The sequence below is a fragment of the Prionailurus viverrinus genome, chromosome A3 (assembly GCF_022837055.1).
Source record: "Prionailurus viverrinus isolate Anna chromosome A3, UM_Priviv_1.0, whole genome shotgun sequence".
NCBI lineage: Eukaryota > Metazoa > Chordata > Mammalia > Carnivora > Felidae > Prionailurus > Prionailurus viverrinus.
This window is the reverse complement of record NC_062563.1, coordinates 28,716,362-28,739,129: the sequence shown is the minus strand read 5'-3', so window position 1 is coordinate 28,739,129 and position 22,768 is coordinate 28,716,362. Positions and strand designations below refer to the sequence as shown.

The window sequence follows — 22,768 nt, the reverse complement described above, 5'->3', positions numbered from 1 at the left end:
CTGGTAAACAGTGGGAAAATCTGAAACCTCAGTCTGCAGGCTCCCAGCTCTTCCCTTTTCCAATCCTGACCAGCCTTCTGGTTCCAGCGATGAGGGACTGAAAGTCTGAGTGACTTTCCCCGTTACAAGGCCTCACTTCACCCATGCCTCTGGAGAGACTTCCGCTTAATGTGGCCAGGGCTCTCCTTAATCAGCACTGACTAAGCACCTGCTGTGTGCATTCTGGGCTCTGGGTGCTGTGGACGCAGCAGAGAACAGAACAGCCAAGGACTTTTCTCTCATGAAGCTTACGTTCCCCTCCCTTCCAATGCGGGTAAATGCACCAAGGGCAGAGACAGGGGGGAATGTGTTTCCTTATGACCATTCAGAAATATCACAGGGAGAAGAGGCACAGCAGCACTGTTGACTCTGCTACCCCTGCTTGGAAGAGATGCCCGATGTAGGTCATTCGCTGGGGGTCCTTTCGAAAAATGCTCCCGTGATATAGGGACTGACTCTTAACGGTAGCAACTGAGTCTCCCTATACCCCCAGACATAGGGAGGAAACGGGGCTTTATCCTGATTGTGAGGGTGTCACGCAAGTTCCCAGTGGGTATGTCCCTTGCCTGGTCACCGCAGCCAGTACCAGTGCCTGGGCTCCCAACCAGGTCTGCCATCCTGGCTCTGGGACCTCTGAGGAGTCATCCCCACATTGGGCTCAGTGTCCTCACATGTCTATGACAACACAGCCCCACAGCGCCGCTGCAGGGACTGAGTGAGCGAATGCATGTAAGTTGCTTATGACAGGACCTGGCATGCGGTGGCTGTCCCGTGAATGCTGGGGACATACCACGGACCCCATCACAAGGCAGGCACGGGCCTGAAGGAGCTGAGGGTCAGGGAGTCAGCCTAGCATCAGGGGCCCGAGACACTCTCAATATAACCAATCACAGCGCTTTGTCCCTCTAGGGGTGTCAGGGCTGCTGGTGTTTTCATGACTTGACTTACTCAAGTGACACCTCCTACCTATGTCCTCAGAATGTTTGCTGAGTTTTAGAAAGGAAGTTGAACATTCACAAATACACATATCTGCAATATGTGCCCTCTGACGACTGTTCTAGAAGGTGTTTGGTAATAAGGGACAATTTGGAGACCCCCTATAGGACCTTCTGAAATGCCCTCCCTCTCGAGTCACTGATGTGTGTGTTCCCAGGACACAAGAGGGCTTCTGCCTGCTCCGTAGGCCAGTGTCTCTGTCCTTGAAATTGATTCACGATTGAAAAATTAACCATCTTTGGCTTTCTCAGCACTCCGTGATCTTGGTTTTCAACCCAACACTGACCCAAGAGAAGAACGCAGATTCAGAAAAACAACCCCTCATTCCCTCCCTCTCAGATTCAGGGATTGGAGATGAGACCCTATGGAATATTTGTGGAAAGAGTGAAAACTAGACTAAATTCGCAAATACCTGAAGGGAGAGCTCCAGGTGTAAGTTAAGTTTGGGATAAAGACAGATCCGAGTTTGGTCCTGGAGAAGCATTTTCAGTGTTCAATTCAAAGCAAAACTGCCTGTATTTGCCTCACGTGCCCCTCACTCCCACCCAAGTAGGAGAAAGGCCTGCGGTCCCCTCTCACCGGGGGCACTGGGCTTGGCCACGTCCAGGCCTACGGGCGGCTGGCCACCTGGTTCCGGCTCTCCTGGGGGCCCCCTCCACCCCTGCAGGGCTGGAAAATAATCCGTGAGGGTTCTGCACAGTGTCACATACCTGTCGTTGGTGAGGATGACCACAGTCATGCTTACTGCTCGTAAATGCTCCTCTTGTAGCCAAACCCTCTCCCCCAGTGGTGTCGGGCCCCACGGCCAGGGCCACACCTGAGCAGACTGTGAGCTTCACCTGCGAGTCCCACGGCTTCTCCCCCAGAAACGTCACCCTGAAATGGTTCAAAAACGGGAATGAGCTGGCAGCCTCCCAGACCACCGTGGACCCAGAGGGAGACAGCGCTTCCTACAGCATCTCCAGCACAACCACGCTGCCGCTGGCCCCGGGGGACGTTCGCTCCCAGGTCACCTGCGAGGTGGCCCACGTGACCCTGCAGGGGGGCCCTCCTCTTCGTGGGACTGCCAACTTGTCCGAGACCCTCCGAGGTAGATGCCCATCACCCCCGGCCCAAGCCCAGCTCCGGCCCCCAAGCCTCCCAGCCTGCCCCTCCCCCACTCTGTGCTCCCAGCCTTCCATCCCCTGGAACCTGCCTCCTGACAGACCCTCCCGATCACCGGGCACCCAGGGGTACCGTCACCTCCTCCTGTTTTAACGGCAGTTCCGGGTGAACACCTAGCGTGCTAGGTAGTTCGATTTACTTTCCCATAGCCACTCCAATTATTGAGCACCTACTGTAATCCAGCCACTGTGTGCTCGGTGACTTCATGGATTTTGCTAGTTACTCGATTCCAAATGCATGCTGGGGGCTCGGTTTCACTCATCATTACCCTAATAGGAGCTACCAGTAGGTACCTTGAGCACCTACTGTGTACTGGGCACTGTGCTCAGGGATTTCACTCGCATGCAAAGCCTACCCTGAGTGTTTGAGCACCAGCTGTATGCCTAGCACTGATCTGGGTGATTCCCTTGCTGCGTGGGGCGACCTAAGTTCTCGAGCCCCTCCCCGGTGATGTGTCTGTTCCATGAGGTCAGAGCTTCTGCTCTGTGCTGTTTCAGTTCCACCCACCTTGGAGGTTGCCCAGCAACCCATGACAGGGGACGAGGTGAAGGTCATTTGCCAAGTGAAGAAGTTCTACCCCCAGCGCCTACAGCTGACCTGGTTGGAGAACGGACACGTGTCCCAAACAGAAACGGCCTCGACGGCCTCGAACCTCACAGAGAACAAGGATGGGACCTTTAACTGGACAAGCTGGCTCCTGGTGAATTTATCCGCCCACAGGGAAGATGTGGTTTTCACCTGCCAGGTGCAGCATGACGGGCAGCCCGTGGTCACCAAAACCCATACCCTTGTGGTCTCTGCCCGCCAGAAGGACCAGGAAGCCCATATGACCCACGGTGAGTCCGAGATGCCAACTGACCTGGCACTTTAAATTCTATCTTTTCTTTTTTTATGTGAAAAGCAGTCATTCATGCCTATTATAGAATAATCTAGAGGTCTACAGACATAAAGTAGAATTTTGATATGAGCTTCCCTCCCCAAAGCTCATGCTCCAAGAGTGACCACTGTTAAGATTTTGGTACATAGCTTTTTAGATCTTTTGACAGAAACATGCATTAGAGAAGGAAACAACAGAGGGAGGGAGATGATCTTGTCGCTAGCATCCTGCCTCCTGCACCTTCACCTGACAGTAATTATGTCACCACGCCAGGCCAGCCACCTCCTCCTTCTGTTCGTTCTCACCTGGGCTTCATATTGATCCTTCTTACGCCCTTCTATCCCCTTCTCAGCAAAGGTCTGCACTTGCCACTCTGAAATTCTGGACGGGAACCCTGAGGACAGAGTGTTGAGTCTGGACCAGGCTCCCAGGTGACCATGGGTGCTCACAGCACAAACCACCTTTGTCCCCTGCTTTGGGACAACAGGCCAGCAATAATCATGATTACTCACTGCACATTTACTTGATGCCAATTCCAGTTCATTTCTGGTCTTCTTCCTGCTACAACCACCCTGGGAGCTTGGAAGTTTACAGAACCGACTCAGGGAGCAATGGGGGACAGATGGAGAAGATGTCCTGCCCTTAGTCCAGGTGATGGGCTAAACCAATCAAGAGAAACCTGAGTCCCCGAGGACAGGGACCACCAGCCTATACTACAAACGTGTTAGAGAAAACAGCTGGGCATTGTCCCAAGGACCTACAGGTCCCCTTTCTATGACCAAATTATATCTTATCTCGCTCTTATAATATATGGAGGAGTTTGAGCCATGTTTCCAGGAGTCTTTGTTCCAGAAGACCTTTCAAAGGCCCATTTCCTTCTAACATACCCCATGACACTGTCCTCATTGCTAGGTCAACACTGGGTCACTGAGTGTCCGTGACCCTGCCACCTAGTAGAGTAGAGATAGGAAGAGGAGAACAAACAATTTCTCTTAAAACTAGAGGTATGCAGAAGTTGCATAATTGTGTTCACTAGTGACTTAGTCATGGATGCACACTCAGTTGCAAATGGATGTCCATAATTGGGTGGTCATGTGACTAATGACATTGGCTTTTCTACAAAACCAATACCATTACACACTTTGTAAAATTATCAGTAACTCCCTACAATCAGTTATAATGGAATGGATAGTTCTCAAAATTTCTTCTGAGACTTTATTTTGTGCACCAAACTTGGTTTTATTTCATCTCTAAATGCTTAGGAGAACTTTCTTGTGAACCACATGGGACTCCACAACCCTTTTATATATATATATATATATATATATATATATATATATATGAAGAGAATCTGGATAGCTAGGGCTACTCAAATTCTTCATTTCATATTGGATGCTTGTGGCAGGTTTTGCTTTGAGGAAGCTGGTCCATTTTCTTGAGTTGTCCAATTTCTACCCATAGAGTTCTCATCATATTACCTTATTATCATTTTGCTGTCTGTAGGCTCTGTAGTAATATCCTATTTCTTTCCTGATATTGGAAATATTTATTTTTCCCTTTTTTCATTGTCAGAATTACTAAGAAGTATTTCAATTTTACTAATCTTTTCCACAAACTCTCTTTTGTTTTAGTGATTTTCTCTCTTGTGTATTTTCAATTTCATTAATTTTTCTCCTCTTTTTTTCCCTGTTCTGCTTGATTGGGGTTTATTTTGCTCCTCGTTTTTTGAAATGGGAGCTAGGATTGCTGACACTAGTCTTTCTTTGTTTGAATGCCACACCTGGGTCTCCTGTGCTTGGGGATTCAGTAGCATGGAGCCAGGATACCTGGTGCTGTGTTCTTCCAGACTGCTGGCATCTAGACCGTCTGCCTTCGTCTTCCACCTTTCAGAGTCCTCCTATTCTTGGACCGTGTGATTTCCAGGGGTCAGTCTTGACCTGACTTTCCTGAACCAGGAAATCAGGAAGAGACAAATCAACATCACCTCCTCTGGACTGGCTTGGGTTAGACTTTGGTCTTTGGCCTCGCATTGGGGCTCATACAAGGGCTGTTACTTCTGGTGCTTCCAGTGTGTCTGAACTAGCAAGCTTGCTTGTGTGCTAAGACTGGAAATGGGTATTAGGGTTGTCTGGGTTGGAAGGCTGGATGCCTATGTGGCTGACCCTGCTGCACCAAGATGCACAGCCTCCATCCCTTCCCTCAGGAAGGACCCCCGGTAGCCGGAGAAGGGGTGAGCGAGATGAGGTACTTCAACTCTGAATTCTGCCTTGAGGGTCTCACAGGGAGATTCATTAGCTTCAGAGCATTGATGGGTCCAGGTTCCCTCAGATGGAGTAAGTGGAGGCCCCTGGGAGTGGACTCCTGGATCCCTCTCTGATGCTGCCTCCTGTCCCTTCATTTCCAGATCTAGAACTGTCCACTCCACTCCTGGTGGCTCTCTACCTGGGTCCCAAGCTGCTACTGCTGCTCGTCACTGTCTCAGTCATCTATATCCACAGGAAGTAATGGATTGGCTGTGAGTTATGGACAAAGAAGACAGGGCAAGGTCAGTCCAAGAAAGAGCCAGATCAGCAAGAGGGGCAGCCCACAGGTCATACAGGGTCACCGCCCACTTGGAGTAAAGAGCAGGTGAAATAACTCCTTTGATACCCTAAGGGGCCTCAGGAATCCCTCTGGGAGGTTCCAAACTCCCAGGAGGACTCTCAGGTCCTGTAGGAGGTGGGTGGGGTCAAAGGCTGGCAAAGGATGTGCACAGAGGCCTAGGGTTTCTGAGAAGTAAGTGGGCTGACTGAGCAACAGCTGGGTGGAAAATCCCATGGAGACCATCTCTAGATTATTTGGGCGCAAGGTGTCCACATTTAGAGGAATGCTGACAGGTGCCTGCTGGCTTCTCTGAGGACGGCTCCCGCTCTGACCCTCCGTGGGACAGACTGGAGAGGATGGGGAAGGGCGATCAGGACCTAGGGAGGAAGGTTGAGGAGGCACAGTCCATGTCAGGGACTTTCTGCCCTCTCACTACAGGTGTCCCAGGAGGAAAATAGCACCCAGCACAGGACAAAGGAGACACGTGGAGAACATTTCTGGAATGATGCGCAGATAATGAAATGTGAACATGGGTCCACAGCTCCTTCCTTCCTCCCCTGCTACATGCCATCCTTGGTCTCTGCTGCCTCCTTCCTTCCCTGAGGGGCCCAGCCTAAGACAAGGAACAACTAGAAGCTTCCACAACCCTGCCCCAGATGCCTGCTTCCCCAGAGACCCACCTGCCCACAGTTCCTGCCGCTCCTCTCCCAGTCCTTGATGCCCCCAGAGCTGGTCTTCACACCTGGTCCTGAGCAGGGCAATAGAATGTCTCTGGAGACTGACACATGGATATCCTACTAGAATGTGAGAAACAAGTCACATGTACACACACCAGGCTATCTCGTATCCTTCTCCTGGGGACCATGGTCATGAAGTACACACTCAAGTCCATGTTCTCACAGGTTATTCCTGCCAACCCTCAGACTCCTAAGCCTTGGTGAGTTCTCCAATGTCTCTCGAATACAAATGAATCCCATCCTGGTTGGAAGAAGAGAAGGGATTCTCCTCCCTCTTTGCCTACATGTCCTTCTACTCAGACCCACAGAGGAATATCTCTTCCTCTCCCTGTGATGGGAACACTACCTCTTCTGTCACCTTCATCCTTCCCGACCTTGTTGCTCATGTACACGTGCTGGCAGTCCAGAAACCTGGACCCTTCCCTGATTTCCTTCTTCGTATCCCGTGTTCAATTCTGCCTTCATAAAGCTATGTGCAGTGGCAAGATGGTAAATGTTCAACAATCCACTTCTCTGGAGGAAAAAGAAGCCCGATTTGTAGTGCTTGTCCACTTCGGTGGTGTCTACACTCCCAACGTGGCCAATTTCAAGCTGCCAACAGTGGAACAACTAGCTTGCAAAATTCCTGGAAAGCTCTCAGGAGCAAGGGCAAGCCTCCTCCCGCCCACCAGGGAGCTCCACCCAGCACCTGCACACTGCTCGCTCCCGGGCTGCCCCCTGGTCCCGGCAACCAGCATCCCTTCCTGGACCATTGCCGCGTCCCTAACAGACTCTCCAGGTTCCGCCACAGTGATCCTATGGAAATGGAGGTCAAATTGTCTCCCTTCTGTGCTTCCTCCCCCTACAGATGTACATGGCTCCGTCTCTCCCCGTTTCAAGCTCTGCTGATATGTCCCTTTATGAAAAGCACCTTCCAAAAACCACCCCATGTAAAATATCAATTCCACTCTCTCTGTCCCCATGATAGTCATCCTAAATGTTTCCAAGTGGGAAAGCCCAGGTTAGTCCAGGTGTGCTCAGAGACCTCAAGCCCCCTGGGTGAGTGGGGTAGTTCTAAGGACCTCAATGGGGTGTGGGGGGGGGGGGTTAATCCATGTGCTGAGGTCGAGGAACAGAGTTGGAAGGGGCTCTGCAGAGCAAGGTGGATGCTGTGATGCACTAGGCCTCAGGAGGTGGCCCTGGACTGTGACCCTCTTTGAGATGGCCTCAGCTGAGAAGAGCCACCTTGCCCCAGGTCATGCCTGGTAACCTGCCACATCCAGTGGCTCCTCAACATGGGGATATAGAGGCCCAGCCCGCTCACCCCAGCTCAGGACAACTCTGAAATAACATGTTAGTATCAGCACACACGGGAGATCACCTGAGGCTGTCATTGAGACCTCACTGCAGCTTAGCTTCTTCTAAACATTCCTACTCCCTTCTCCTCCCTTCCACAGGTTTGATCCTAAAAGTACTCCCTGAAAATGACCTGCTTGTTAATATTTATCTCAACACCTATTTCCCAGGGAAACCAATGTGGAATAAGAGATTGTGGTCAGTACCAGAAAAGGCAGGGATCCTTTTGTCTCTAGGGGCCAAGCCAGTCATGGAAGGGTGGATTGTGTACACTACCACATACCATATACCATATACCACAAACCACATTTCATATACCATATACCACATACCACATACCATATGCCATACACTATATTCTGCATACCATATACCACATACCATATACAAAATACCATATACTACATACCATATACCACATACCATATACAATATACCACATACTACACACCACATGCCACATACCATATACAATATACCACATACTACATACCATATACCATATACCATATACCACATACCACACGATATGCCATACACCATAGTATATACCAAACACTCTGGGTTTGTAAGAGCAATGAGAAACCACAAAACTGTTTATGCAAGAAGGCGTATAATCAGATGTGTGTTGTAGAAGACCACCTTGGAAGAAGGAGAAGGTAGAGCTTACTCCAGACAAAATAAGATGGGGGTAGCCTATTAGGAAGTAATAGTTTTCATTTGGGCAAGAGATGATGGAGATGGAGAAACAGATTCCATAGGTGTGTAGGAGGTAAAACCAAAAGGGCTTCTAGCAGGCAGACAAGAGTGGACAAGTGAGGGTGTAGAACATGGGTCCCTTTTTGGTTTGCCCAAATGTGTACAGCATGTGCCACATACGGAACAGGGTAGAAGGGGTAAGAGAATGCCTGAGTGCAGACTATGAACTCAGTTTGAATATTTGAGCTACACAAATGAAAATTTCAAAGTCAAAGTGTATATAGCCCAATCACCAAGAAGTGGATTCAGGATTGGAACCTTGACTGCATCTATTTGCAAATCCAGTGCTCCTGACTATCAAGGCATTACATATCCCAGTCTTTAAACTCTGAAGAGTTTAGACTCTGATGGAAGGTGTGAAGTCTCCTGGAGGTTGGAGGAAGGGAGAGATGCTGGAGGCTGCAGGAAAGATGCTCAGTAGGGGCCATGGATGGCTTCCCAGCATGGAATTCGTCATTCCAGGACAATGTGAGAGGATGGTGACATCCCTGGGAGAGGGGAGTCTTGTCATCTCCTATGGGCAGTTTGGGCCTGCTCTGCATGCTCCTCTTGCTCTAACATCCCCCCCACCCCGAACTTAACATCCTGTAGATCCCTAAGACGAGACAGGACTCACAAGCAACCAGTTGCAAAATAGCTCTGGCAGTAAGTGCATGGCAATGGACTCGTGGACATGAAGGGTCATCAGTCTTGTGTGGGCTGAGAGTCTCCAGACACAAGCATTGTGCTTGAGTAGAGCCCATTCCGGTGTGACATAGAAGTCAACATGCTGGTTCCATCACTTTTTGAGAGCATTTCTAGAATATCTCCACTCCCTTCCTCCAGAAGCCCATTCCCCCAAGTAAATCAAGTGGAAAACACAGAGGTCAACCAAACAGACTATTCCATCCACATCAGTGATGTGTCACCCAAGGATGGGGGCACCTATTACTATGTGAAGTTAACAACAGGGCACCCTGATGTGGCGTAGGTATCTGGTTCAAGCCCCTTGTGTCTGTGAACGGTGAGTACAGCCTGAGAAACTCCATCCCCTAGGTTTATAAAACTAAATTTTTCAAAATCTGAAGCATGTACCAAATCATCAGTACACACTGGATACCGTGCCCCTTCACCCACAAACAACCCTGTAGGCTGGGATTCTATACATGGGTCTTCTTTCAGACTGGGCCCTGTGCCCACTCTTGAATGAAGCCATGTGACAGACCATGCCCTTTATGATGACCCAACTACCAAAACATGAACACAGGGCCAGAAAAACTCCAAAATCACAAGGTATTCAATAGGTTAAGCACAACTACATGTGTGCACCAGATGGTCCAAAAAGTTGTTAAACTGAGCCTACAAGTCTGCCTGTCCTTTCTGAGGTTTAGGGACAAAGCTGAGCTCGAGAATATGCATTGTGTCTTTTTTGGCCTACTTCCTGACTCCAAACTTAAATCACAGACACTGTAGCCCCATATAATCCTCTGGATTTGGATGGACTCTCAACACGGGGAAAGGTAGCCCCCAAGCTTAGTATCTCCTGAAACAAAACAAAGGGATCCAAAGGCAGGCAGAACCTCTACAAGCCTGCACAATTCTACTCACTCATTTCTAACTGGAATGTCATCGGGGCCTGGTGACAGCTCCCTGAAGGGTCACCACAACGCAGTCAAGACATCGATCCCCACACAGGAAATCCACGCGTGGCTGTGGTCTACTCCTATGGCTTCTGGGGAGCCGAGACACCAGCAGGAAGGTTCTCGTGTGTCACCCGCTCCCAGGTCTCGTTTGGATAAGTTATCCCAGAGGGGTTGAGTCTCTCTCCTGGCACTTGATCTTTCCATGGTCTGCCCTGGTCTACCCTCAGCTCTGCTGTTCTCTGATTCTCTGAGGACAACCAGTGTTTCCTGCTGCTCAATTTGCATTAATTTCATCAAATACAGTGTCATTAGGGTGTCCATCTGTTCTTCTGGGAAAACTAGCTTTCCTCAGTAATGTTCTCAAGTCCAATCACATTCCATGCCATCCACTGGCTATGGAACATTCACATCTTTCGCTCAAGCTGAAACATGTGGCTTCCCTGCCATTCCCCTGCATTGGGCTGTGGTGTCAGTGTAGGTATCACAACCCAGTCTCCCTGTCTTTGGTTTAGTGTTAGCCTATGTCATACTGTGACTTCTTATGAATTCTACTGAAATATATAACATCTTATAGTATTTAACAATCGTGCCGTTTTTCCTCATTGCACAGCTGAAAATCCACTTGAAAAGAGTTCTAGAAGGCGTTAGATCATAATTTCAGAAGCCAGGAATCATAAATGCATAGAGCCTGAACGCTGGGGTGTCCGACTAGCATGACAGTAAAACACGCTGTGTCTGGTGTAACCCCAGCTTTGCCACTTGTGACCTTGGGCAGATTACTGAACCTCTCCAAATCCTAGTTCCTTCCAGTGTAAAATCTCAGTACCTTGGAGTCATAAAGATGTAGAGTTCGTGAATCTTCAACTCGTAGAATCATCAAGTCATGGAGTGGGTCACCTGCCTTGTAGGTTTTTAAATGGTATTTAATGTTCATCTTTGCATCTTACATGGCCAAAGTGGAAAAAAAAGACCAAGATTCTGAGGCTTTTGTCAATCCCATTCATTCTTTTCTGCATGCATTCCTCGATCCACCATGCATCAAGCATGCATTCACTCAAAGCACACTCTCATTCAGCCATGCATTTACCTATGCAGGAATCTGTTAACAAGTACCTGAATCCTCCTCTGGGGCAGACCCTGGGCAGATGACCCATTGTCAAGGAATTCCCAGGGTTCTACAGTGGACTTCCTATAGTAATTGTCTGCTTTCCCTGGGCCGTGTCAGTTCCCCCTACAGTGACAGTGTCCCAGTCTTCACCCTCCTCAGATTTGGTGGCTGTTATCTGCCATGTGCAGAGATTCTATCCACGAATGTGCATGTCACCTGGATAGAGAACTATCATATGCCAAGGGAGTCAAGCAACTCATACCCAAGAAAAGCGATGAGAACTACACAGGAAAGCTTGCATTTGGTGAGTGTGTTGGGGCAGGGGTCTGAGTGGGTGCTTACCTGTAAGGTGCAACATGAGACATAATCTCCCATCCAGGACAATTTCATACTGTATGCACAGCAAACAGCACTTATAAACCCACTGGAAGCTCAGGTAAACCTACCTCTACTCTCTGAGCAACTGGGTTACCTTTGACTCCAGAGCAAGTGAGGTATTTAAACCAAGGGATGAATGAATAAAGATGCTGTAGTGTAAGCCCTCAACCGGTACAAAATGATCAAGATCATACCATGCATATTTCCAAACCACAAGGCTTTGAAACTTATCTAGCTCAGAAAAAATTTGGAAAGACTACAAATGCACAGAGGTTAAAGAACATCCTACTAAGAATGAATGGGTTAACCAAGAAATTAAAGAGGAAATAAAAAGTACAAGGAAGCCAAGAAAAATGAAAACATGACAGTCCAAAACCTCTGACATGTAGCAAGGTGGTCATAAGAGGGAAGTATGTAGCATTCCAGGCCTTCTTAAAGAAGAAAGAAATGTCTCAAATACACAACCTGACCTTACACCTAAAGGACATGGAAAAAGGACAGCAAATAAAGCCCCAACCCAGCAGAAAAAGAGAAACAATAAAGATTAGAGAAGAAATCAATGTTATAGAAAAACAACAACAGAACAGATTCACAAAACTAGAAGCTGGTTCTTTGAAACAATTAACAAATTGATAGCCCTCTAACCAGACTTATCAAAAAGAAATAAAGAAGGTCTCCAGGAAATAAAATCATGAATTAAAGATGAGAGATCACAAACACCACCACAGAAATACAAACAATTATAAAAGAATATTATAATCAGTTATATTTCAATGAATTGGGCAATCCTGAAGAAATAGATAAATTCCTAGAAACATATAAACTACCACCATTGTGACAGAAGAAACTGAAAATATGAACAGACCCATAACAGTAAAGAAATTCAATCAGTAATCAAAAATCTCCCAACAAACAGGAGAACTGGGACAGATGACTTCCCAGGGGAATTCTACCAGACATTAAGAAGAGTTAATACATATTCTTCTCAAACTGTTCCAAAAAATAGAAAGGGAAGGAAAAATTCCAAACTCAAGTATGAGGCCAGCATTACCTTCATTCCAAAGCCAGACAGAGACCTGCTAAAAAGGAGAATTACATCCAATTCCCCTGATGAACACGGACACAAAAATTCTCGACAAGATACTAGCATACCGAATCCAAAAGTACATTAAAAGAATTATTCACCAGAATCAAGCAGGATTTATTCCTGAACGGCAGGGCTGGTTCAATATCTGCAAATCAATCACCATGATACACCACGTTAATAACTGGAAGGATAAAACCACGTGATCCTCTCAATAGATGCAGAAAAGGCACGTGACAAAATACAGCTTCCTTTCCTGATTAAAAAAACTCTCAAGAAAGTAGAGATAGACAGAACATACCTCAACATCATAAAGGCCATATATGGAAAACCCACAGCTAATATCATCCTCAATGGGGAAAGCCTGAGAGCTTTCCTACTAAGATCAGGAACACAACAGGGTTGTCCACTCTCACCACTGTTTTTCAACAGAGTACTGGAATTCCTACCCTCAGCAATCACGCAAAAGAAAGAAATAAAAGACAGAGTAATTGGTAAGGAAGAAGTCAAACTTTCACTCTTCTCAGAGTGACATGATACTCTACCTGGAAACCAAAAACAGTATACCAAAAAATTGCTAGAACTGATGCACGAATTCAGTAAAGCCTCAGGATATAAAATCACCATACGGAAGTTGGTGCATTTCTTATACACCAATCATGAAGCAGCAGAAAGAGATAGCAAGGAATCAATCCCATTTACAATGCACCAAAAGCCTTAGGAAACCTAGAGATAAACTTAACTGTGCGGAATAAGTTTAGGAATTCCCTAAGCTTGCACCCCATGGGTTAACAAGGCATAAAGAATTAGAAAGCCATAGGATGTACACGCCCAAGTTTGGGTAAACAAGATTAGGTTCATAAGATTAGGTAAATGGGGCAAAGGCCCCCAGTATAGGACAAAGGTGTAGGAATAGGGAAACTCAGGACGAAAACATCCAGGATGGGGTAAACAAGATTAGATATTCAGGGCAGAAATACCCCCCAACTTAGTACAACTGCAGAAAGCTGCTTTCACAGGAAGGAAGGACCAAATTAGGTAAACAGGTAAATAGGGTATAGACCTTTGCAGGGTGAAGTTCCCCAGAGCAGAGGTAATTAGCAAAAGAAAGGTGCCTTGTTGACCCTGAGGTAGCATGCTCTGTTTTTCCTGTCCCCTAGACCAGTTCAGGTAAAGGGAGGTTGTGCCTCAAGTCTGCCTTAAACAACCTTCCACCGGGCAACAGGATTCTGTTTTATATTAACCTAAACCCCTAACACCACATATCTTCTAAACCCCCTTTCCCTCATGCCCATGAGTTAATGTTCATGATTTTATTGTCTCTTTATGCACGTCCATTACCATGTTTGTAAGCCTTCTGATCCTAATAAAAACAGAGCAAGGACCCTTTCTCAGGGCTCTTGTCTCCTCTTGGACATTAGCCTCTCTCACATTTTTAATCCTGCATCCCATTTCTTGCTGGACAAGAGAAAATTCCAGACCCAGAGTCTACGACACTTAACCAAAGAGGTAAAAGATCTGTACGCTGAAAACTATGGCAATTTTCACTTATGAAAGAACACTTATCAAAGAAATTGAAGACACAAAGAAATGGAAAACCATTCCACGCTCATGGATTGAAAGAATAAAGATTGTTAAAACGTCTATATTACCCCAAGCAATCTACACATTCAAGACAACCCCTATCAAAATAACACCAGCATTCTTCTCAGAGGTGCAGCAATTATAAAATTTGTATGGAACCAGAAAAGACCCCGAATAGACAAAGTAATGCTGAAAAAGAAAAGCAAAGCTGGAGGCCTCACAATTACAGACTTCAAGCTGTATTACAAAGCTGTAGTCATCAAGGCAGTATGGTGCTGCCATAAAACAGACACTTATCATTGGAACAGAGTAGAAAACCAAGAAATGAACCCACAAATGTACGGCAAACTAATCTTCAAGAAATCAGGAAACAGTATCCAATGGAAAAAAGTCTATTTAGCAAATGATGCTAGGAAAACTGGACAACGACATGCAGAAGAATGAAATTGGGCCACTTTATTACAACATACACAAAAATAAATTCAAAATGGATGAAAGACCTAAATGTGAGATAGGAAACCATCAAAATCCTACAGGAGAAAATAGGCAGCAATACCTTTGACCTTGGGCACAGCAACTTGTGACTATACATGTCTCTGGAGTTGAAATAAAGGCAAAAAACAAACCATTGGGACCTCAACATCAAAACCCGCACAGTAAAGGAAACACTCAACAAAACTTAAAGGCCACTGATGGAATGAGAGAGGATATTTGCAAGTGACATATCAGATAAAGGGATAGTATCCAAAATCTATAGAGAACTTATCAAACTCAACCCCCCAAAACAAGTAATCCAGTGAGGAAGCAGGCAGAAGATATGAATAGACACTTTTCCAAAAAAGACATTCAGATGACTAACAGACCCATGGATAGATGCTCAACATCACTCATCATCAGCAAAATACAAATCAAAACCACAACGGGACACCACCTCACACCTGTAAGAATGGCTCAAATGAACAACTCAGGAAGCAACAGGGAATCACTTTTGCACTGTCGGTGGGAATGCAAACTGCTGCATTCACTCTGGAAAACAGTATGGAGGTATCTCAAAAAGTTAAAAATAGAATTCTCCTGTGATCTTGAAATTGCACGACTAGGTCTTTATCCAAAGTATACAAAAACACTGATTCGAAGGGACACATGCCCCCCAGTGTTTATAGCAGTGCTATGAACAATAGCCATATTATGGAAAGAGCCCAAATGTCCATTGACTGATGAATTGATAAAGAATATTTGATATATATATATATAATATTAGATTATATATATATTATATTATATTAGATATATATTATATATATTATATTAGATATATATTATATTAGATATATATGTATTATATATATTATATTAGACTAAATGGTTGACAGGCATTAAGGAAGGCACTTGTTGAGATGAGCACTGGGTGTTATATGTAAGTGAGGAATTCTACTCCTGATACCAATACTACACTACATAGTAACTAAATGGAATTTAAATTAAAACAATAAAAATATTTAAATTTATCATTTAATTCAAGCTCTTAATTTCCCAGCTCACCACAAATAGAATCGGTACATTGGGGGCACGAATGTTATTCAACATGACTCTGCACTGTGAGGTTAGGTAACTCTTCAGTGTGGATAGAGGCCTCCAAGTCATGAACTGCTTTTGGCGGGGGGGTTCTTTAAATAGGAATTCTTATGTTCCACTACATTCATACTCCGGTTACCATTGATTCCTATATAATACAGGTCTACCGACAATATATGAGAAGCTCTAAACTCAACGAAGATAACACTTTCCTCGCACTTTTATGCTTTTAGGGTGCTTCTGAAATATTTAAACTTTTTACAAACAGTTTTAAGTAAAGTGAAACAAATACCAGTCAAACCTACCAGGAGTCAAACATGGAGCTAGTTATGAAATAAATAGACTTACATGGTCTTAGAGTTTTGTTTCCAGTGGCTACACAAATTTCAGTGATCATTTATTGCTGAGGTACCACAGATAGGATTATACACTTGCACAGAATTCTTCACTACGATATACTGTGTTGTCAGCAGGCACAGAGTTTTAATCCCATTACTCAGGGCACAAATACAGAGCAAGGAGTTTGCCATCAGCACGACGATAACTCTATCTGAATTGAACCAAACATAGGACTGAATCTGTCAGACGTGTAAATGCCACTTCTCCAGGGGTAGTGTGGTTGCTTGCAAAACTGTCAAAGAGCCAATGGAGAAATACAGTGGTGTATCTTAGAAATTTCTCATCAGGCTGTGATTCTTTTGGGGAAGAGAGCTATTATTCGGTTTCTCTCTGTGTATCTGTTAAACTAGTATATGGTCTAGGTATAGAAGTAGTTCAGTAATTGTTCTTGAGTAATGAACTATTCAAGAATATTTGTAATAACTACACAATATATGAAAAGAATTGCTCCACTATTCCTTCAACCCCTATCATTTCCTGGATTGATAAAGTGGCAAGGAGCCTGTATTTGTGTTAAATCCTTCAAAATCAGTTCCTAAATGCTTGATACAATAAATTACAAATATAAGCAAAAAAGATATATATGTACAGCAGAATATTACTCAGCCATCAAAGAGAATGAAATCTTGTCATTTGCAATGATGGGGATAGAGCTAGGTATATTGTGGTAAGCAAAAGAAGTCAGAGAAAGACAAATACCACATGATTTCACTCATATATGGAATTTAAGAAACAAAACAGACGAACATGTGGGAAGGGGAAAAAGGAAGAGAGATGGAATCAAACTATGAGAGACTCTTTATTTTATTTTCAATATATGAAATTTATTGTCAAATTGGTTTCCATACAACACCCAGTGCTCATCCCAAAAGGTGCCCCCCTCAATACCCATCAACCACCCTCCTCTCCCTCCCACCCCCCATCAACCCTCAGTTTGTTCTCAGTTTTTTGTTTTTTTGTTTTTTTTCTGAAATTTATTGACAAATTGGTTTCCATACAACACCCAGTGCTCATCCCAAAAGGTGCCCTCCTCAATACCCATCACCCACCCTCTCCTCCCTCCCACCCCCCATCAACCCTCAGTTTGTTCTCAGTTTTTAACAGTCTCTTATGCTTTGGCTCTCTCCCTTTCTAACCTCTTTTTTTTTTTTTTTCCTTCCCCTCCCCCATGGGTTCCTGTTAAGTTTCTCAGGATCCACATAAGAGTGAGACCATATGGTATCTGTCTTTCTCTGTATGGCTTATTTCACTTAGCATCACACTCTCCAGTTCCATCCACGTTGCTACAAAAGGCCATATTTCATTTTTTCTCATTGCCATGTAATATTCCATTGTGTATATAAACCACAATTTCTTTATCCATTCATCAGTTGATGGACATTTAGGCTCTTTCCATAATTTGGCTATTGTTGAGAGTGCTGCTATGAACATTGGGGTACAAGTGGCCCTATGCATCAGTGCTCCTGTATCCCTTGGATAAATTCCTAGCAGTGCTATTGCTGGGTCATAGGGTAGGTCTATTTTTAATTTTCTGAGGAACCTCCACACTGCTTTCCAGAGCGGCTGCACCAATTTGCATTCCCACCAACAGTGCAAGAGGGTTCCCGTTTCTCCACATCCTCTCCAGCATCTATAGTCTCCTGATTTGTTCATTTTGGCCACTCTGACTGGTGTGAGGTGATACCTGAGTGTGGTTTTGATTTGTATTTCCCTGATAAGGAGCGACGCTGAACATCTTTTCATGTGTCTGTTGGCCATCCGGATGTCTTCTTTAGAGAAGTGTCTATTCATGTTTTCTGCCCATTTCTTCACTGGGTTATTTGTTTTTCGGGTGTGGAGTTTGGTGAGCTCTTTATAGATTTTGGATACTAGCCCTTTGTCCGATATGTCATTTGCAAATATCTTTTCCCATTCCGTTGGTTGCCTTTTAGTTTTGTTGGTTGTTTCCTTTGCTGTGCAGAAGCTTTTTATCTTCATAAGGTCCCAGGAATTCACTTTTGCTTTTAATTCCCTTGCCTTTGGGGATGTGTCGAGTAAGAGATTGCTACGGCTGAGGTCAGAGAGGTCTTTTCCTGCTTTCTCCTCTAAGGTTTTGATGGTTTCCTGTCTCACATTTAGGTCCTTTATCCATTTTGAGTTTATTTTTGTGAATGGTGTGAGAAAGTGGTCTAGTTTCAACCTTCTGCATGTTGCTGTCCAGTTCTCCCAGCACCATTTGTTAAAGAGGCTGTCTTTTTTCCATTGGATGTTCTTTCCTGCTTTGTCAAAGATGAGTTGGCCATACGTTTGTGGGTCTAGTTCTGGGGTTTCTATTCTATTCCATTGGTCTATGTGTCTGTTTTGGTGCCAATACCATGCTGTCTTGATGATGACAGCTTTGTAGTAGAGGCTAAAGTCTGGGATTGTGATGCCTCCTGCTTTGGTCTTCTTCTTCAAAATTCCTTTGGCTATTAGGGGCCTTTTGTGGTTCCATATGAATTTTAGGATTGCTTGTTCTAGTTTCGAGAAGAATGCTGGTGCAATTTTGATTGGGATTGCATTGAATGTGTAGATAGCTTTGGGTAGTATTGACATTTTGACAATATTTATTTTTCCAATCCATGAGCAGGGAATGTCTTTCCATTTCTTTAAATCTTCTTCAATTTCCTTCAGAAGCTTTCTATAGTTTTCAGCATACAGATCCTTTACATCTTTGGTTAGATTTATTCCTAGGTATTTTATGCTTCTTGGTGCAATTGTGAATGGGATCAGTTTCTTTATTTGTCTTTCTGTTGCTTCATTGTTAGTGTATAAGAATGCAACTGATTTCTGTACATTGATTTTGTAGCCTGCAACTTTGCTGAATTCCTGTATCAGTTCTAGCAGACTTTTGGTGGAGTCTATCGGATTTTCCATGTATAATATCATGTCATCTGCAAAAAGCGAAAGCTTGACTTCATCTTTGCCAATTTTGATGCCTTTGATTTCCTTTTGTTGTCTGATTGCTGATGCCAGAACTTCCAGCACTATGTTAAACAGCAGCGGTGAGGGTGGGCATCCTTGTCGTGTTCCTGATCTCAGGGAAAAAGCTTTCAGTTTTTCCCCGTTGAGGATGATGTTAGCTGTGGGCTTTTCATAAATGGCTTTTATGATCTTTAAGTATGTTCCTTCTATCCCGACTTTCTCAAGGGTTTTTATTAAGAAAGGGTGCTGGATTTTGTCGAAGGCCTTTTCTGCATCGATTGACAGGATCATATGGTTCTTCTCTCTTTTTTTGTTAATGTGATGTATCACGTTGATTGATTTGCGAATGTTGAACCAGCCCTGCATCCCAGGAATGAATCCCACTTGATCATGGTGAATAATTCTTTTTATATGCCGTTGAATTCGATTTGCTAGTATCTTATTGAGAATTTTTGCATCCATATTCATCAGGGATATTGGCCTGTAGTTCTCTTTTTTTACTGGGTCTCTGTCTGGTTTAGGAATCAAAGTAATACTGGCTTCATAGAATGAGTCTGGAAGTTTTCCTTCCCTTTCTATTTCTTGGAATAGCTTGAGAAGGATAGGTATTATCTCTGCTTTAAACGTCTGGTAGAACTCCCCTGGGAAGCCATCTGGTCCTGGACTCTTATTTGTTGGGAGATTTTTGATAACCGATTCAATTTCTTCGCTGGTTATGGGTCTGTTCAAGCTTTCTATTTCCTCCTGATTGAGTTTTGGAAGCGTGTGGGTGTTCAGGAATTCGTCCATTTCTTCCAGGTTGTCCAATTTGTTGGCATATAAGTTTTCATAGTATTCCCTGATAATTGTTTGTATCTCTGAGGGATTGGTTGTAATAGTTCCATTTTCATTCATGATTTTATCTATTTGGGTCATCTCCCTTTTCTTTTTGAGAAGCCTGGCTAGAGGTTTGTCAATTTTGTTTATTTTTTCAAAAAACCAACTCTTGGTTTCGTTGATCTGCTCTACAGTTTTTTTAGATTCTATATTGTTTATTTCTGCTCTGATCTTTATTATTTCTCTTCTTCTGCTGGGTTTAGGCTGCCTTTGCTGTTCTGCTTCTAGTTCCTTTAGGTGTGCTGTTAGATTTTGTATTTGGGATTTTTCTTGTTTCTTGAGATAGGCCTGGATTGCAATGTATTTTCCTCTCAGGACTGCCTTTGCTGCGTCCCAAAGCGTTTGGATTGTTGTATTTTCATTTTCGTTTGTTTCCATATATTTTTTAATTTCTTCTCTAATTGCCTGGTTGACCCACTCATTCGTTAGTAGGGTGTTCTTTAACCTCCATGCTTTTGGAGGTTTTCCAGACTTTTTCCTGTGGTTGATTTCAAGCTTCATGGCATTGTGGTCTGAAAGTAAGCATGGTATAATTTCAATTCTTGTAAACTTATGAAGGGCTGTTTTGTGACCCAGTATATGATCTATCTTGGAGAATGTTCCATGTGCACTCGAGAAGAAAGTATATTCTGTTGCTTTGGGATGCAGAGTTCTAAATATATCTGTCAAGTCCATCTCATCCAATGTCTCATTCAGGGCCCTTGTTTCTTTATTGACCGTGTGTCTAGTTGATCTATCCATTTCTGTAAGTGGTGTATTAAAGTCCCCTGCAATTACCACATTCTTATCAATAAGGTTGCTTATGTTTATGAGTAATTGTTTTATATATTTGGGGGCTCCGGTATTCGGTGCATAGACATTGATAATTGTTAGCTCTTCCTGATGGATAGACCCTGTAACTATTATATAATGTCCTTCTTCATCTCTTGTTACAGCCTTTAATTTAAAGTCTAGTTTGTCTGATATAAGTATGGCTACTCCAGCTTTCTTTTGGCTTCCAGTCGCATGATAAATAGTTCTCCATCCCCTCACTCTCAATCTAAAGGTGTCCTCAGGTCTAAAATGAGTCTCTTGTAGACAGCAAATAGATGGGTCTTGTTTTTTTATCCATTCTGATACCCTATGTCTTTTGGTTGGCGCATTTAATCCATTTACATTCAGTGTTATTATAGAAAGATACGGGTTTAGAGTCATTGTGATGTCTGTATGTTTTATGCTTATAGTGATGTCTCTGGGACTTTGTCTCACAGGGTCCCCCTTAGGATCTCTTGTAGGGCTGGTTTAGTGGTGACAAATTCCTTCAGTTTTTGTTTGTTTGGGAAGACCTTTATCTCTCCTTCTATTCTAAATGACAGACTTGCTGGATAAAGGATTCTTGGCTGCATATTTTTTCTGTCTAGGACCCTGAAAATCTCTTGCCAATTCTTTCTGGCCTGCCAAGTTTCAAAAGAGAGATCAGTCACGAGTCTTATAGGTCTCCCTTTATATGTGAGGGCACGTTTACCCCTTGCTGCTTTCAGAATTTTCTCTTTATCCTTGTATTTTGCCAGTTTCACTATGATATGTCGTGCAGAAGATCGATTCAAGTTACGTCTGAAGGGAGTTCTCTGTGCCTCTTGGATTTCAATGCCTTTTTCCTTCCCCAGTTCAGGGAAGTTCTCAGCTATGATTTCTTCAAGTACCCCTTCAGCACCTTTCCCTCTCTCTTCCTCCTCTGGGATACCAATTATGCGTATATTATTTCTTTTTAGTGTATCACTTAGTTCTCTAATTTTCCCCTCATACTCCTGGATTTTTTTATCTCTCTTTTTCTCAGCTTCCTCTTTTTCCATAACTTTATCTTCTAGTTCACCTATTCTCTCCTCTGCCTCTTCAAGCCGAGCTGTGGTGGTTTCCATTTTGTTATGCATTTCGTTTAAAGCGTTTTTCAGCTCCTCGTGACTGTTCCTTAGTCCCTTGATCTCTGTAGCAAGAGATTCTCTGCTGTCCTGTATACTGTTTTCAAGCCCAGCGATTAATTTTATGACTATTATTCTAAATTCACTTTCTGTTATATTATTTAAATCCTTTTTGATCAGCTCATTAGCTGTTGTTATTTCCTGGAGATTCTTCTGAGGGGAGTTCTTCCGCTTGGTCATTTTGGATAGTCCCTGGCGTGGTGAGGACCTGCAGGGCACTTCCCCTGTGCTGTGGTGTATACCTGGAGTTGGTGGGCGGGGCCGCAGTCAGACCTGATGTCTGCCCCCAGCCCACCGCTGGGGCCACAGTCAGACTGGTGTGTGCCTTCTCTTCCCCTCTCCTAGGGGCGGGATTCACTGTGGGGTGGTGTGGCTCGTCTGGGCTACTTGCACCCTGCCAGGCTTGTGATGCTGGGGATCAGGCGTATTAGCTGGGGTGGGTAGGCAAGGTGCTCGGGGGCAGGAGGGGCAGGCTTAGATCGCTTCTCCTTAGGTGATCCACTTCAGGAGGGGCCCTGTGGCAGCGGGAGGGAGTCAGATCCGCTGCCGGAGGTTTGGCTCCGCAGAAGCGCAGAGTTGGGTGTTTGCGCGGAGCGAGCAAGTTCCCTGGCAGGAACCGGTTCCCTTTGGGATTTCGGCTGGGGGATGGGCGGGGGAAATGGCGCTGGCGAGCGCCTTTGTTCCCCACCAAACTGAGCTCTGTTGTCAGGGGGCTCAGCAGCTCTCCCTCCCTTTGTCCTCCAGCCTTCCC

The 22,768-nt window shown here is 44.5% G+C and overlaps 1 protein-coding gene across 4 annotated transcripts in view; it reads left to right on the top strand.

Annotated features, from left to right (window-relative positions):
• The window catches only part of LOC125161921 (signal-regulatory protein beta-1-like), a 96,694-nt gene that overhangs the window by 12,768 nt on the left and 61,158 nt on the right, over positions 1–22,768 (top strand). The window contains exons 3-6 of one of the 4 annotated variants that reach the window (XM_047852253.1): positions 1,805–2,125; positions 2,697–3,035; positions 5,481–5,591; positions 6,098–7,337. In XM_047852253.1, the coding sequence (XP_047708209.1) occupies positions 1,805–2,125; positions 2,697–3,035; positions 5,481–5,581 (761 nt within the window). In that variant the 3' untranslated portion in view covers positions 5,582–5,591; positions 6,098–7,337. Of the gene's footprint in view, positions 1–1,804; positions 2,126–2,696; positions 3,036–5,480; positions 5,622–6,097; positions 7,338–22,768 lie in introns of those variants that run through there. The other 3 variants (XM_047852250.1, XM_047852254.1, XM_047852252.1) reach the window with 3 other exon arrangements.